The sequence below is a fragment of the Notechis scutatus genome, chromosome 4 (assembly GCF_049901735.1).
Source record: "Notechis scutatus isolate UNSWTSFEM ecotype Mainland chromosome 4, rNotScu1.2, whole genome shotgun sequence".
Classification (NCBI taxonomy): domain Eukaryota; kingdom Metazoa; phylum Chordata; class Lepidosauria; order Squamata; family Elapidae; genus Notechis; species Notechis scutatus.
Window position 1 is genome coordinate 11,585,547 of NC_142012.1, and position 17,619 is coordinate 11,603,165.

Sequence of the window (17,619 nt, forward strand, 5' to 3'; positions counted from 1 at the left end):
TGAGCCAGCAGTGTGCAGCAGCTGCCAAAAAAGCCAACACAGTTCTAGGCTGCATAAACAGAGGGATAAAATCAAGATCATGTGGAGTGTTAATACCACTTTATAATTACTAGTTAAGGCCACCCTTGGAATACTGCATCCAGTTTTGGTCGCCACAATGTAAAAAAGATGTGGAGACTCTAGAAAGAGTGCAGAGAAGAGCAACAAGGATGATTAGGGGACTAGAGGCTAAAACATATGATGAACGGTTACAGGAACTGGGCATGTCTAGTTTAATGACAAGAAGGACTAGGGGTGACATGATAGCAGTGCTCCAATATCTCAGGAGCTTCCCCAAAGAAGAGGGAGTCAAGCTATTCTCCAAAGCACCTGAAGGCAGAGCAAGAACCAATGGGTGCAAACTAACCAAAGGAGAGAAGCAACTTAGAACTAAGAAGAAATTTCCTGACAGTTAGAACAATTAATCAGTGGAACAATTAATCAGTGGAACAACAGTGCTCCACTTGTCTGAAGTGGCAGGGTTTCCTGCCTAGGCAGGGGGTTAGACTAGAAGACCTCCAAAGTCCCCTCCAACTCTGTTATTCTATTCTGTTCTATTCAAACAGTCCTTGAATTACAACTATAACTGACCCTGGAGTTACTGTGGTAAGTCCTGCCGGTCATTAAGTAGGACTTGCAACCATGCCTGATTTTATGACCTTAGTTGTAGAGTGAATGCCGTGGTCATTAAGCCAACCTACAATTGTTGAGTGATCCCATTCTTCATAATGAGTCCTTTTTTTGCCAGAAACTGGAATAAACTCCAGTTTAATAACCATTCAAAGTTCCAATAATACTGAAAAAAGTGACTTATGACCATTTTTCACACAACCATTGCCACATCCCCACACGCAATGATCAAAATTCAGACGCTTAGCCACTGATTCATATTTATGACGGTTGCAATATTCTGGGGTCACGTGATCCCCTTTTGCGACCTTCTGACAAGCAAAGTCAATGGGGAAACCAGATTCACTTAACAACCGTGTTCCTCACTGAACAACTGCAATAATTCATTTAGCAACTGTGGTAAGGTAGGGCGTAAAATGGGATGGAATGCACTTAACAAATGACTCATTTAGCAACATAAATTTGGGCTCTATTGTGGTGGCAAGTTGAGGGCTATTTGTATAAGCAGTGCTTACTTTCCCCAGTTTTTAACTGTGTGTGCCCTTTGCTTCCCAGCACGTTTCTTTTTTCTTTTTGCAGCTTTCTCTGCAAATTAGGAGGAAAAAAACTCCTCTTTCATTGATTTGCGGTCAGCAAGACAAACATTTCAGGTACATATTATCCAAGGAACATCTTGTGCTAAAGAGAAAATGCCAAGATGCAAAAATTAGGTTTTGCTTTCCTTCAAATCTCTTAGAAGTAATCTTTGTGCATTTTGGAAAGGAAGGTTTGCTGTTTGTTTGCCTAGGTTGTTAGAGAGGCTTCCATTCGAATAAAAATTTGAAAATTGCTTAGGGTTATTATTAGTTTTTACCAAGCCTTTCATCTACTGCTCATCAGTATATGATGCTTTCAGTCTTTTAATCGTAAAGGCGTATTGTATCTTGTGCAGCAAAAGTGTGTGATAATATAACAGATATTTCCGTCCCCGCCCAAAAGTAGACTAATATTATGACTTGATCTAAAGATGTTTATTTTTAAAAGGGCCTCTTGTACGGTGTGATCCAAGGTTCATATACTTTTGATCTCTATATTTTTTAGATTTTGCTTAGTTATTTCTCCCAGACTGCTGAGAAAGTATATATTTATAGCACTAAGACTCCCCAAACCACAACCCAATTTATTATTATTATTTTTTAAAAAGCTTCTTCAAAGCTGAGAGAGCTTTAACAGTGGCCAGAAAAAAAAATCTGAAGGTGACCCACTTGGGGTATGGCTGAATGTCCATTTTGGTGTCTTAAGAAAAAATGTCTTCAAAATGTCACATTTTAACCTACCTATCAAAATGTCACAAAGAAATTCAACTCGGTTCTGGGAAACGATTAATGATCAGAATTTTCATGTCACTTCCTCTTTTGTTTTATTTTGTTTTTTCTTTAATTTAAATTTAATAATTTAATTTAAAAACATCCTTTCTCCAAAATGCACATCGTAGCGTATCTTGTCATTGACACCGTGTAATTATCCTGTAATGAGAATTACTTCCAAGTATGGTATCTGTATTATATACAACGATGGTGGTATTCTGCTTTCTGTCACAATTATTTTTCTGAATCATGCCAAATTGCTAACCCAACATTCTGTTTCCAGTAAGGGTAAGTCAAAATTTTGTGGTTTGGCAGCTCCAATGTCAGAGGGGAAATGAACATGAAAAACAGTTTCCCCTTGTTGCTTATATCCAGTCATCGGTTATTTTGGGGGCAAATTTGCATCTGGGGATGTCTTAGTTATAGTAGTATTGCTTGTAGGCTTACACACAGGTAGTCATCAATTTACGATCCATAATTGAGCCTCGGTAGCGCAGTGGTTAGAGTGCTGTACTGCAGGCTACTTTTGCTGACTACCAGCTGCCTGCAATTTAGCAGTTCGAATCTCACCAGGCTCAAGGTTGACTCAGCCTTCCAACCTTCCGAGGTGGGTAAAATGAGGGCCCAAAATTGTTGGGGGCAATCGGCTGACAGCATAAACCGCTTAGAGAGGGCTGGAAAGCACTATGAACAGCTATTGCTGTTGCTAACATTTCTGTTGCGAAGTGAGATATTTGTTAAGTGGGTTTCCCCCATTTTACAACCTTTCTTGTCCCATTTGTTAAGTGAATCACTGCAGTTGTTAAATTAGTAACACGGTTGTTAAGTGAATCTGGCTTTCCCATTGACTCTGCCTGTCAGAAGGTTGCAAAAGGGAATCACGTGACCCTTGGACACTGCAGCCGTCAGAGACATGAGCCAGTTGCCAAGCATCCTTACGATTTATATTGACTGTTTCCTAGTATGATTTGATTGCTGATTGTACCCTATGACTATCATTAAGTGTTGTACCTGATGATTCTTGACTCTTGACGAATGTATCTTTTCTTTTATGTACACTGAGAGCATTTGCACCAAGACAAAGTCCTTGTGTGTTCAACCACACTTGGCCAATAAAGTATTCTATTCTATTCTCTATTCTATCTCAATTTTGATCATTTGACTGTGGGGATGCTACAATGATTGTAAATGTGAAAAATGGTCATAGGTCACTTTTTCACCCAGTGTCATTGTAACTTCAAACCGTCACTAAACGATCAGTTGTAAGTTGAGGGTTATCAGTATTGATTTTGGGGATTGCTTATGCTTTTTTATTTACCTTATTTGGTCCATTTCTAAGGCTGCTCAGTTGCTAGCTATTCTGGGCAACTTACTTCAATGCATGAAAAGGCCACAAAACAAGCAAACAACAAATGCAACAGCTTCTTGAATTACGTGTAAGTGGTTTTGGAAATAAGTGCTTATTGTACTTTTTTCATGAAACATACTACACAACTAAAAGGCCATTCACCCATCATCAAATATACAATTATATGAGAAACTAATTTTCCTTTCTATATTTGAATAACTGTTTTTTCCACCCATTGGGACCACACGTACTATTTTATGAGTTTAATTCCTACTGTGAAATAAGCTGCATGTAATAAGTGGCTAAGAGAACGAGGTATCTCTGGCCTAACGAAGAGAAGGTTTAGGAACTGACATGATAGCTGTCTTCCAGTACTTGAGGGGCTGCCACAGAGAAGAGCGGGTCAACATATTCTCACCTGAGGACAGGAGAAGAAGGAATGGATGGAAGTTTATCCAAGAGATGTCCAACCTAGAATTAAGGAGAAATTTCCTGACAGTGAGAACAATTAACCAGGCTTGCCTTTGGAAGTTGTGGTGGCTCCATTCACTGGAGTTTTCAAGAAGAGATGGGGCAACCATTTGACCAGGATGATATAAGGTCTCCTGCCTTGATCAGGGGTGGACTAGAAGACCTCCAAGGTTTTTTCCAACCCTACGATTCTATGATAGTAATATTAATAATTTAATGATACAATAGCTGGGTGCCTCTCTCTCTCTCTCTCTCTCTGTGTGTGTGTGTGTGTGTGTGTGTGAGAGAGAGAGAGAGAGAATGTGTGTGAGAGAATAGAGAAAGAGAATAAGAGAGAGAATGAGAGGGAGAGAATGTGTGTGAGAGAGAATGAGAGAGAGAATGGAAATAAAGAATAGAGAGAAAAAGAGAGAATGAGAGAGAGAGAATGAGAGAGAGAAAGAGAATGGAGAGAATGAGAGAGAATAAGAGAGAGAAAAAGAGAGAATGAGAGAGAGTGAATGAGAGAGAGAATAAGAAAGAGAATGAGAGAGAATGAGAGGGAGAAAATGTGAGAGAGAATGAGAGAGAGAATGGAGAGAGAGAAAATAGAAAAAGAGAGGGAATGAGAGAGAGAGAATGGGAGAGAGAATAGAGAGAGGGAATGAGAGAAAGAGAGAGAATGAGAAAGAATGGGGAGAAAGAGAGAATAGAGAGAACAAGAGAGAGAGAGAGAGAGAGAGAAACTAATGATATTTGCTTTAAAGAACTTTTCTCCTTTTTACCTCTCTTTATTTGCATGGAAGAAGAATTACAAAATAACCCTCCTCCCTTGAAAGCAAACAATGTAATTGTAGCACTTAAAAAAAAAAAAAGAAGTTAGCCTAGAGCTGATAAAGTAACCATTTAATTTTTTTTTGTGAATATTGGAGAAATGACAGGACCGCATTGCTGTTAGCTTGCTGTTAACTGTTTGTAAGGCTGTTGTCAATATTATGCCAGGTGTCGATTTCTCCTTGTCAGCCAAATCTGGGATCACCATGGAAACCATTCAAACAAAGTACATAAGCAGCTAAAGTATTTTGACAAAAAAAAAACCCACAACCCCCGCAAAAAAAAAAGGAAAAAGAAATACCAGCCCTGACTTCTTAAGAGTTTTACCGTATGAAGTTTTCAAAGTGTAGTTTTTACAATTACTGTTCATTTTATTAAAGAACGAAGTATGTAGGATTAAGGCCCCGTCGAAAGTATTTCCTGCACATTAGATTATGTAAGTCACAATCAAAAGTTTTACAGCTCTTTTCTCCATTGAACCTGGGCCAAAAAAGTCAAACAGTAAAGAGTAACTTTCTTTTAAAAAGTAACTTCCTAATCCAATTAGTCATTCTAAAGTGTAGCTTTTCTTGATACAATCCATACACAAGGAGTGTGTTTGAAAAAATGATATTCTGCGTCTCTTGTAGCTACAGAAAGGTCATTGCTTCATAGCTGTGGAACTGGCAGCAGAGTCGGACAGTGGGGAGGAACATGGGCCAGTCCTGGAGTCTGGGGAGGGCTCGGATGAGGGTCCTGCATCCGACACAGAGATAGGGCCAGGGCCATCTGAGAGTTATGTGCTGACTCCAGAGCCTCCGATAGCAGTGAGGCAAAGGAACAGGGGGAGCCTGTTCCCAGTGCACGTGTGCACAGAGCTGCCAGAAGGCAAGAACAGTTAAGACAAAAGGGGAGACTCGAGAGTAAGGCTTGGAGATGATTGGCCTTCCCATAAGACAAAAAGGAGGAGCAAAGGGACATGAGCCTTTGCAGGAAGCAACTTTGTTCATTCTGGTCGATTGAAATTCTGAAGCTCCGTGTTGACTTTGTGCTCCGTTTGGCAATTTAGTCATTGGCAGCATTTCAAGGGAGATAAAGGTTCTTATCAGCCTCATCCTGAAGGACTGTGGCAGACTTCTGTTGGACTATTTATAAACTGTTTGGGACTTGGGCTGTGAATGCATATAATTCACAGCCGTTGAAATAATTAAAAAAAAAAAAGGGTTTTGGGGAAAGCGTATGATTGTTACTGTCTCAGGAAGCCTTGGTCAGAACACAGATGAATCAATAACTTGGGTGACCTGATCAGTTGTATTCTAAATACAGCTTAGAAAAATCTTATTCAGAAGAAATAGGGATTGCATTTATTAATCAAGCATATCCAGAAAAACCCTTTTAATCGATGGATCCACATATTACAGTAAGCACTTCTTTGTTTTAGTCATCTGTTTGGCTAAGCCACAGTTGGCTGAGTTCACATAGAAACCATGATGGCTAGAGGCATAGGCCAGAAACAAACTTATGGCTTAAATGCAACATGACAACCAAATTTGTTAACTTGGTTTGGAATCCTGGCATTGATACGCCTTCTGTCGAGAAACGTTCATCAAATTTTGCTTTCCTTTAGGGGGTGATTTGGATCAAGAAGAAAGCAAGATAAACACTGTGCTCTGTTTCTTTCTTTCTTTCTTTTTCATTTCTAGAATTTTGTCAAGTGCTGGAAAAGAGCTGAAAGATAATTTTCTGAAGGCCTTGGCAGAGAGGGAGGAAGCCAACCGTAATGGCAAAATATCTGTGAGTAAATCTGAAAAGTTGTATAAACAATGTACGATGAACATCTACCTTTCAGACCTTGGCATTACGAATGGTCAATATGAGAATGTAAAATCAGACAATATATCTGAACACATCCGCATGGGAGCACACATGCATACAGGTCAAAATCATACGTGCCACTTCAGAAACAGGCAGGAAATAGCTTGGGTTCTATTAAAATAGCACTGTGTGTTTATGATAAACCAGGAGGTGTCTTTGTCTGTTGTAGAGGAGGTCCTATTCAGTGGCGGTATTCTACCAGTTTGGCCCGGTTCAGCTGAACCAGTATCTCCAAGGATCAGAGGTGGTATTCAGCAGGTTCTGACCAGTTCTGGAGAACTGGTAGCAGAAATTTTGAGTAGTTCGGAGAACCAGCAAATACCACCTCTGACTGGCTTTGCCCCCATCTATTCTCTGCCACCCAAGTCTCAGCTGATTGGCTGGGTCTTCTTTGGTTGCCCTGCACAGGAGAACGGAGCTGGAAAGCAGGTTAGTGGGGTGGAGAGGGAATGGGGATTTTACAGTATCCTTCCCCTGCCACACCCACCAAGCCACGCTCACCAAGCCATCCCCACAGAACTGGTAGTAAAAAATTTCAAATCCCACCACTGCTGAGGGGGGGATTCCCCCATTCCCTCCTCACTCCTGGGGGAAGGATACTGCAAAATCCCCATTCCCTCCCCACCCCATTAACCTGCTTTCCAGCTCCGTTCTCCTGTGCAGGGCAATGAAAGAAGACCCAGCCGATCAGCTGGGACTCCAGAGGCAGAAAATAGATGGGGGCGGGGCCAGTCAGAGGTGGCATTTGCAGGTTCTCCGAACTACTCAAAATTTCTGCTACCAGTTCTCCAGAACTGGTCAGAACCTGCTGAATCCCACCTCTGATTACAACTTGGATTATTAGTAACATGTGAGAGTAAAACAATAGGCATTCATTTCTTATATATTACCATAGATCCGGCAATCTTGCAGGCTAGAAATTACCTGAAAAACCAAGCTAATCAGACGTTTTCAGATTGTACAGTATAACATTGCCTATTTCCATCGGGTTGATATAAGATATTGTATAATTAGTCTCGGTGTGATTAATTTTAGTTAGGAAGTAGGAAAAAAAGGAGCCTCCGGCAAAGAGAATGGAAGTAAAAAATAACAGTGATGGAATTTAGGATGAAACTGGATTGAGGGAATGCTGGAAGGAGTGTTTTGGAGATTTTCATGGTAAGAATTGGGATAGTAGAACTGAGACTAATGTTATAAATATTAGGATTAAAGAAAAATGTGATGAAAGGAGGGTTTGTATGTGCTCTGACAATCCTGAAAAATAACAAGGCTGCAGATGTAGCAGGTATACCTGGAGAACCGTTACAATGCAGGTAGTCCTCGACTTACAACCACAATCGAGCCCAACATTTCCTTTGCTAAGCGAGATGGTTGTTAAGTGAGTTTTGCCCCATTTTAACCACTTTTCTTGCCTCAGCTGTTAAGTGGATCACTGAAGTTAAGTTAGGAAAAGGGCTGAAACCATTCAAAGTTACAACAGCACTGAGAAAAGTAATTGGTGACCATTTTTCACAATTATGATCTTTGCAGCATCACTTGATTAAAATCCAGATGCTTGGCGACAGGTTCATATTTACATCCGTTGCTGTATCCCAAGGTCACGTCAGAGATGAAATGTTGCCGGTTCGCCCCGGTTCACGCAAACCGGTAATAAAAAAATGCTACCGATTTGGGCAAACTGGTAGTAAAAAAAATGCTAGCGGTTCAACTGAACCGGTGTTTCCGACTATCAGCTGGGCGATTATCAGCTGTGCCACACAATTTAGATTAGCTGGAAAGAAGGAAATTGTTGGATTTCTTGCTTTCTAGCTAATCTAAATCGCGCGGCACAGCTGATCCCATCCCTCGCTGTTGGATCAGCTGTGCTGCGCGATTTAGATTTAGATTTAGATTAGCCTTGGAAGGCTTCAAAATGCTTCTTTTTTCAGAGCCCAGGAAGCTTCCCTGAAGCCCAGTAGGCCAAAAACGGGGCACGGGGGGTGCTGCAAAAGAAAAAAAGAAAAAAAAAAGACTTTTGACTCCCCCAGTCACATGACCACCTAGCCACCTAGTCCACATAGTCACACCCACAGAACTGGTAGTAAAAAATTTGAATCTCATCACTGGGTCACGTGATCCCCTGTTGCGACCTTCCGATGAGCAGAGTCCATGGGGGAGCCAGATTCACTTAACAACCGGTTTGCTAACTAATCAGCTGCAGTGATTCACTTAACAACTATGGCAAGACAGGTTGTAAAATGTTAATTTCGATGGATTTGATGAGGTCCTTAGAAAGGCAGATGTTAGGAATTTAAAGAGAAAGAATATAATGGATGAAAACAATGTTAAGATACAGATATATTGTTAGCATGGACAGAAAAATATGGGGAGACATAGTGAAAGGTGCCAGTGATTGTACCCAAATTTTATGTTTGTCTTTTATATGTTCTTATCTCAGGCCTTTAATTTCTTCAGTTTACATTGCTTATCCTAAAAAGAATAATGCGATGAATAATTGCGGATGGATGTAATTCATCTTTTTCAACCTCAAGAGTTAATAAAATGCCAATGGAATCTTTGGTTGATATCACATCTAGCTTTTCATTTGCTCATTTGACCAATTAATGAATTTGTACGTCAATACATCAAAGAGTGAAAATGACCATGGTATTGTCTGAATGTTTAGGAAATAATCTAAATCGGGGTGTCAAACTCAAGGCCCAAGGGCCGGATCTGACCCACTGGGTGCTTAGATCTGGCCCACAGGCCCGCCCTGGAAACAGCAAAGGACCAGCCCACGGTGCCTCTGCCAGTGAAAATGGAGCTCAAGAGAGCCACGTGTGGCCCATCCGGGCTCCATTTTCAGCCGCAACAGCCTCCTGTAGCCCTCTGCCAATGAAAATGGTTCTTGGAGTGGCTGCATGTGAGCTGCCTGGGCTTCATTTTCAGCCACGACCACCTCCTGCCACCCTCTGCCAGCGAAAATGGAACCCGGGCTGTCACGGACAAAAATGGAGCCTTGATGAGTGACATCAAGCTGCCCATGCACACACACACACGTCAAATATAACCCTGATGTGGCCCTCACTTAAATTGAGTTTGACACCCATGATCTAAATCAAATCTCCTGTGTGCTTAACTACAACTATAATTAAAAGATTAGTCTGAACTTAGCTAGTTAGAGATAGATATTATCATTGATATAAGCGATGGCTACATTAAACTGCCAGGGTGTCAGCTTTGGAAGCCATATTCCACGCTGCCACATAGCCTGAGAAGTTTGGAGGGGGGGGTGATTTCAATTGAGTAGTTCTAAGTAAAGAAAGCAAAATTATTTTCTTAGTTTAAGGTTATTAAGTGTGGCGCAGCGGAGAAAAAGGATCTTACACTGGGACAGATCGTGATTGGTCCTTGTGATGTGATGATGGGAGAAAAGGGGGTGGATTGTAGTTTGGGACATTGTGCGAAGTCCGGGGAAACTTTTAGTTTCGAGATTCCACAGATGTACCAGGTGCTATTCTAATAAAGGTACTTTTGAGATTATGCTTGTCTCGGAGTTACTAATTGGAATGGAGGTTTGCTGGAACGCTGACATAGGGTAGACTATTCTGTAGCCTTTTCAGTGTGTTAGATATGGCTGCTGAATTGTGAGTTCTACTTTCAGAGATAGAGAATGAAAACGGCCACCCTTCTAAAATGCTTTTTAAATTCAAGAATATTTGGTATCTTTTGAAAAATCTGTCTGTTTGACCCATCATCTCAGCAGATGGTTAAATACTTATCTTTTTTTAAAAAAAAACAAAAACCCTCTTTTTAAAAAATGCTAGTTCTGCAGCTTGTGTTGAAGAGGTACAGCGTTAAAAATGCCTCTTCAACAAAGAGTCTAGAATGAAATAAACAGGTTAATCATATAAAATCATCTATTCTATTCTATTCTATTCTATTCTATTCTATTCTATTCTATTCTATTTGAATTAAAATCCTAGCGTTGTCATCTAATAGCCTTATTTTAAAATTTGAATTAATAGGAAATGCATTCTTTTGTTCCTGTTAAAAAATAAACTTCTTTTGGGGGTAAACAGCCCTACATTATTAAATAGTGGAATTTGCTATATACTCTAATATTTAAAATATTAGGGGAAGGGGTGTTGTTGGAAAGGAGAGAGACAAATGGTGATAAGCAATCAGAAATTAAGAGGGTAATTTATTATACTATACAGTATATTCAAGATCTACCTTATTTAAGTTATTCCCAAATAATATGTGGTCTAATCATCAAATGATTAATACAAACACAGATAGCCAGAAGAGAAACATTTCAATTTAATAAACCGATTTACAGATATTTGCTGATATGCAGTGGTTAGAGTGTAGTACTACAGGCTACTTCTGCTGACTGCTGGCTAACTGCAATTTGGCAGTTCGAGTCTCACCAGGCTCAAGGTTGACTCAGCCTTCCCTCCTTCCGAGGTGGGTAAAATGAGGACCCGATTGTGGGGGCAATAGGCTGACTCTGTAAACTGCTTAGAGAGAGCTGCAAAGTACTGTGAAGTGGTAGTGCTAATGCTATTGCTATTTGGGGAAATCATTGTTAATTCCCAGTTTACCATGTCCATATTTATTGTTGAAAGTGTACTGTGTTCACTACTGATTAGCAGTATCATCTTAGCATTGTGTCAGTGAAAATGTAGACATACACATTCCTGTTGCACTATTGTTGTTTGTTCTGGGGAAAGAAATTGAATGTGTGAATTGGGTTGGGTTGACGTATCATTGCTATTTTCTATGTTTCATCAATTTTTTATGGAAGTTGCTGCAGAAGAAACAAAATCATTTTCAAAATGTTTATTTTTCTTTTGATTTAACACATATTGCCGAAATGAATGGTTTCCATGCAGAGTTTATATCAGTCAGGTGGCTAATTGTAATTTAATTTCAAACAAATAACTTTTATGCCTGAAATATAAAGCACATACTAGATTTTAGTTCTCTGCATAGTGTAAAATGTGATTTAACTTTGTATTTCCTGGGAATAGCTGGAATGCGTATAAATAACTCTTGCTTCAAGGTGCAGAGGTAGCAAGGAGCTTTCAGAAGAAATGGTGTTTCAGCAGCTCAAATATCTTACCTTTGCCAGGAGATTGCTTGTGAGTTTTATTAAAAAAAATAATATTTTCCTTGCAATCTTTCTCCTTCTCTCTTCCGCCCTTTCTCTCCCTCTGACCCCATGCTATTTTGTTTTCCTTTCCTGACTTTTTAAAATGATTTTTTTAAAAAAAAAAACATGCTCCCTGAAGGAAAAAGTAGGCTAGGACACAGGTTCATTTCAGTTGATTCTTGATTTGCAGAGTTGAACTGAAATGAACCTTCTCTTGAACCATGTTTGAGAAAAGAAAACCTGAAATTGTCCGACTGAGATGTATAACTCTGAGGTTTTGGAGAGGAAGACAAAGCAAGTCGGATCAAGAATTACCTCAGAAGTTGTCCCTGCAAGGCAGAGCTCGTGGCTCCACAAAGAAAGGTGGAAAATGAGGTTAGAGAAGGACAGGTGGTAAATGAGTATACAGGTAGTCCTCGACTTACAATAATTAGTAACTTCATAGTAGTGACTGTACAAAGTTACAATGGAACTGAAAAAAGTGGCATGATCATTTTTCACACTTATATGGGGATGGCCACATGATCAAAATTCAGATATTTGGCAATTGACTCAGATTTATGACGATTGCAGAGTTCCGGGGTCGTGTGATCCCCTTTTGTGACCTTCTGACAAAGTCAGTGAGGAAGCCAGATTCACTTAACACCTGCAGCAATTCAATTTAAGGCGAGAAAAGTCATAAAATGGGGCAAAATTCACTTAACAAATGTATCATTTAACAATAGAAATTTTGGGCTCAATTGTGGTTGTAAGTTGAGGGTCTACCTGTAGTGCATTCGTGACTGTTTGAGGTTACAATGGCCCTAAAATAGAGTGACATGATCGTTTTTCACAAGATCTGGGAAGGAACCTTCTGGAACATTTTACCCCTTGAGATCAGATGGCTCTCAACTCTGCTGGGAAAGTTCTGAGGGCCTAGCCTTTTCTTTAAGGGGAACGACCAAGAACCGAGTAAAGCCTGGGAGGCTTGGCATTACTTTGAAGTGCTTTTCTTGGTTGCTATTTCTTGTTTCATTTGGATAGAGCCAGTCTTGAGTAGTGGTTAAGCAAGAAACCAGGAGACTGTGAATTCTTGTCTTGCCTTAGCCGTGAAAGCCAACTCGGGGATCTTGGACCAGTCAGCATCTCCTCACAGGGTGGTTGTTTGGGGAAGTGGGGGGAGGGGGGAATAGGTGGAGGAAGGTGTATTAGATATGTTCAATATCTTGAGTTATTTATAAAAATAATAAATGTGTTAATGTGTTTTATTGTTTATGTATATTTGTGGTTTTAAGGCTTAAACTGTTTGCTGTCCAATACAGACAGAAAGAGAGACAGATGAAAGAGAGAGAGAGAGAGGGGGAGAGAGAAGATAGATAGATAGATAGATAGATAGATAGATAGATAGATAGATAGATAGATAGATAGATAGATAGATAGATAGATACATGATAGATAGATAGACAAATTTATAGATTGATATAGATGATAGATAGATGATAGAGATAGAGAGATGATAGATAGATAGATAGATAGATAGATAGATAGATAGATAGATAGATAGATAGATAGATGATAGATAGACAAATTTATAGATTGATAGATAGATTGATAGAGATAGAGAGATGATAGATAGATAGATAGATAAAAAGAGCTGGCTAAGTGCCCAGAGAGAGGGAGAGGAGAGGGAGAGGGGTGCGAGGTGGCCTAGTGGTGAAGATGCTTGCCTCCCACTCAGAAGGTTGAGAGTTCAATCTAGGTAGTGGCAGATGTTTCTCTCCAGGGGCACAAGGAAAAAAATATCTGCTGTAAACTCCATGTGGTGTCAGGAAGGGCATCTGGCCGGTAAACACTCATTTCCATCCAGTTTCCTTGATTCTTTCCTGAATTAAGGGATTACAGGGTTATAAAAAGTGAGATGGATGGATGGATGGATGGATGGATATATAATTTATCTCAGTTTTAGGCAATAATTTGGCACAGGGTAGACCTGTTCTGAGTGAAAATTATATCCTTCTGCTGGTCTTGGATCTACCTGCATTTAAACCCAGTGATAATTACGGCTTTAAATTCTAACAGCATGAGAGGGGAGGAAAAATGTCATTCTCTCCACATTATCTCTGCCCTGCAAGATTTCATATATTTCCACCGTGTCTCCCACTATCTTCTTTCACTCCAAACTAAAAAGACCCAGCTGTTATTACCTGTCCTCCCAAGGAAGCTCTTTCAATCCCTAATCATTTCTCTTGCTCTTTTAAAAAACATTTCCAGCTCTGAAAAATCCTTCTTTAAGGTGCCCTGATGCAAACTCTAGGTAGAATTCCAAGTGTGGGTACACTGTAAAGATTTGGAAAAGGGCACTGTTATGTCAGGTGTTCTATTTTCAGTTCCCTTCCAAGTGTTTCCAAGCATGAAATTTGCCCTCTTTTTTTTTTTAAAGGCAGCTGCACACTTGGTTGATATTTTTGTTGACATGCCCACCTTGATCGCAAGCTCTTTTTCCTGGGGAGTCATTGCCAGTCAGAACTTGTTGATGTGAAGATGAGGTTTGTGTTTTATTTTTCTGCCAACCCACACAGTGGAAAAACAGGTGGAAAATGCCTGCTTTGGACAGCCTGACTAAGGCAGTTCTGAATTGACTGGAGATTGTGCAAGGAGTTCATTTATTTCCTTTCTTCCTTTCTTTCTTTCTTCCTTCCTTCCTTCCTTCCTTCCTTCCATCCATCCATCCCTCCCTCCCTCTCTCCCCCATGAAAAACTAAATTAATAACAGAATAACTATTGAATAAGGATGCGAGTTGCTAAATGATAAAAGTGCTTTAAATTTACTGTAATTGTTGGCTTATTTATGGGTCAACTGAGATGTAAAATGTTAATCAGCTTAGCCAAATAACAGAATAACAGAGTGTTGAATTTATGTTTACCTGGATTGGAGGCGAAAGTGGAAGCTGTATGCTCCGTCCCATAATTGAGTAGTAGACCAGGTTGCCCTGATAGACCAGTCTCATTGAAAAAACACAGGCTAACAGAGTTGGAAGGGACCTTGGAGGTCTTCTAGTCCTACCCCCTGTAAAAGTAGGAGGCCCTGTGCCATTCCAGACAAGTAGCTGTGCAGTCTCTTCAAAAAAAAAATCCTCCAATGTTGGAACAAGGTGACAACTTCTGCAGGCAAGTTGCTCCTCTGGTTAATTGTTCTAATTGTCCGGAAATTCCTCCTTAGTTCTAGGTTGCTTCTCTCCTTAATTAGTTTCCATCCGTTGCTTCTTGTCCTGCCCTCAGGTGCTTTGGAGAATAGCTTGACTCCCTCTTCTTTTATGGCAACCCTTGAGATATTGGAACGCTGCTATCCTGTCATCCCAGTTCATCTTTTCATTAAAACATTTTATTTCTGGCACATTTAGTTCTCACTTTTATCATTTGAGAACATCACCCATCGCCACCAAAACTAAACCAACAAACCATCCTAAAAGTTAGAAAATTAAAAGCTCAAGGAGGAATTTTTCCTCCACCATCTTTCCGTTCTACTGCCATTTTTCTCTGTACAAGAAATCTGCTTCAAATAGACAACTTGTTTGTGCTACCTACAGCCTTTGAATGGCTACATAAATAAAGAATTTTACTATTTGATCTCTAAGGGCATAACTTGGGCCTCGGTAATTATTCCCTTATCCATTGGGAACAGTATCTGATTTCTCACCCTTAATTTTGGCATTTCCTAAATATCCCCTTAATTTATTATAGAACAATTTAATTTTGAGTCATAACAGAATTGGACGGGGCCTTTGGGATTAATTTTTGTTCAGTTTTTATTTTAACTGGATTTGTTTAAACCTTTTCCAAAAGGTTCTCATCTGGTTTCCCTGTGGGGAGAGTTTTAAATTATCCAACTGTTTTTAGCATTTGGAAAGATGACTTCATGGCTTGCCTTTAAAATAAACAGAACCAAACAAAAATGCAAGATAAAATAAACAATCTCTATAAAACCTCATTTGAATAGCACCTATAACAATTAATGTTAGAAATACTTGGGTGAAAAATAAATCACTTTCCTAAAGACACTAACCAAATTCATTGTAGCTATGATATCATCCTGCAATTCTGAGCAATTCTTTTAATAAGGCAGTTCTTTTAATGTGGTAGTTTTCGAGATATATCCTTGCCAAAATTAGATGACAGAATGTCAGAAGGAGGTGGATAAAGTTAATTTCAAGCAAACTCTGATCATAACTTCCCCAAACTATATAACAGCTATTAATTTGTAGAAAAAACTTCAGAATGTATTTAACATTAGGAACATGTTCTTTTTATAAAAGAGTTACTGCTATACTGCTATAAATATCAAATTTATCCAAGAAGAAAATATTACACCAAAGCAAGAAAAAAAATTATCTTAATTTGAAGCCAGACTATCATAATTTCTGTGCATTTTATTTATGTGACTTGTTTTTTCTTACTTCCTTTGTGTGCTCTGGGTAATGTTGCTAACTCTGAAGGGAATAGAGAGAGGGATAGATGGATGGATGGATTTAAAAAAAGTTTTTAATTTTTTTTTTAATATAATCATTCCATCTTCAGTTGAACAGTGTTCTGTCTGGGTACAAATATCTTTGTTGATAATCAAAATTACAACATCCTTCATTACATTAATATTAATTATGCAATATTTAACATAGTAGTATTCCACTTATTAATTCTACAGTGTTAACATGGTGATATTCAACATACTAGTCATAATATTTACTTATCTCTTTTAACATATCTTATTTATTTTGTTTCCCTATTTCTAACTTCCATTTTTATTATTTAACCATTGGATGGATGGAATTTTGACCACTTGACCTTGGGCAAGCTGCAAAGGATACAAGGGTGAAAAATGGTCATAAGTCACTTTTTTCAGTGCCATTGTAACTCTCCAATCACTAAACAAATGGTTGTAAGTAAAGGACTACCTGTACAGTGGTGGTATTCAATTTTTTTTTACTGCTGGTTCTGTGGGCGTGGCTTGGTGGGCATGGTGTGGCTTGGTGGGCGTGGCAGGGGAAGGATACTGTAAAATCTCCATTCCCTCCCCACCCCACTAACCTGCTTTCCAGTTCCGTTCTCCTGGGCAGGGCAACCAAAGAAGACCCAGCCAATCAGCTGGGACTCGGGAGGCAGAGAGAGTCAGAGGTGGTATTTGCCGGTTCTTCAAACTACTCAAAATTTCCACTACCGGTTCTCCAGAACCTGTCAGAACTGGCTGAATACCATCTCTGTACTTTAATGCCAAATTTGATTATCATCCCCCTTCTCTTCCCTATTGTGGCTTAGCATTGGGCTAACGTCTGCAGGTCTTCTGCAGCCATGGCCTAAGCCTAAGATTGAAAATCAGGCTTGTCAGATGCTCCATCTTTTCTATCTTGCTCTAGAGAGGGGAGAGTTGGAAGAGACTGGAAACATTTGAAATGGGGATTTACAGACGGCAGTTACGTATAAGTTGGATTTTTTATTTTTATTTTATTTATTTTGTCAAATATGTACAAAATAACAAGTGTAAGTATCAACATAAACAGGAACAAAGGGAGTAAATACAGATAAATGGGGACAGTAAGACAGGGACAGTAGGCACACTGGTGCACTTATGCACGCCCCCTTTAAGGACCTCTTAGGAATGGGGTGAGGTCCACGGTAGACAGTTTGAGGTAGCAACTGTGAGGGGTTGGAGTCGGGTAGGGCGTTCCAGGCGTTGACCAATCTGTTGCTGAAGTCGTATTTTCTGCAGTTGAGTTGGAAGCGGTTTACTTTGAGTTTGTATCGGTTGTTTGCCCGTATATTATTGTGATTGAAGCTGAAGAAGTCATTGACAGGCAAGATGTTGTAGCAGACAATTTTGCGAACAATGTTTAAATCATGGTTGACAAAATCAGAAATGAGGAGGGGATAAGCCACCTGGGAAAGCCAAGGGAAATCTTCAAAACTATTAAAAAGCGAAAGTTAGAATATTTCGGACATGGGATGTGACA

General features: G+C 39.5%; 1 protein-coding gene across 2 annotated transcripts in view; it reads left to right on the top strand.

The window, feature by feature from the left end:
- The window catches only part of CFAP299 (cilia and flagella associated protein 299), a 320,900-nt gene that overhangs the window by 70,667 nt on the left and 232,614 nt on the right, over nt 1-17,619 (top strand). For both annotated transcript variants that reach the window (XM_087962764.1, XM_026676450.2), the window contains exon 3: nt 6,330-6,420. In XM_087962764.1, coding sequence (XP_087818890.1) covers nt 6,330-6,420 — 91 coding nt within the window. The remainder of the gene's footprint in view (nt 1-6,329; nt 6,421-17,619) is intronic.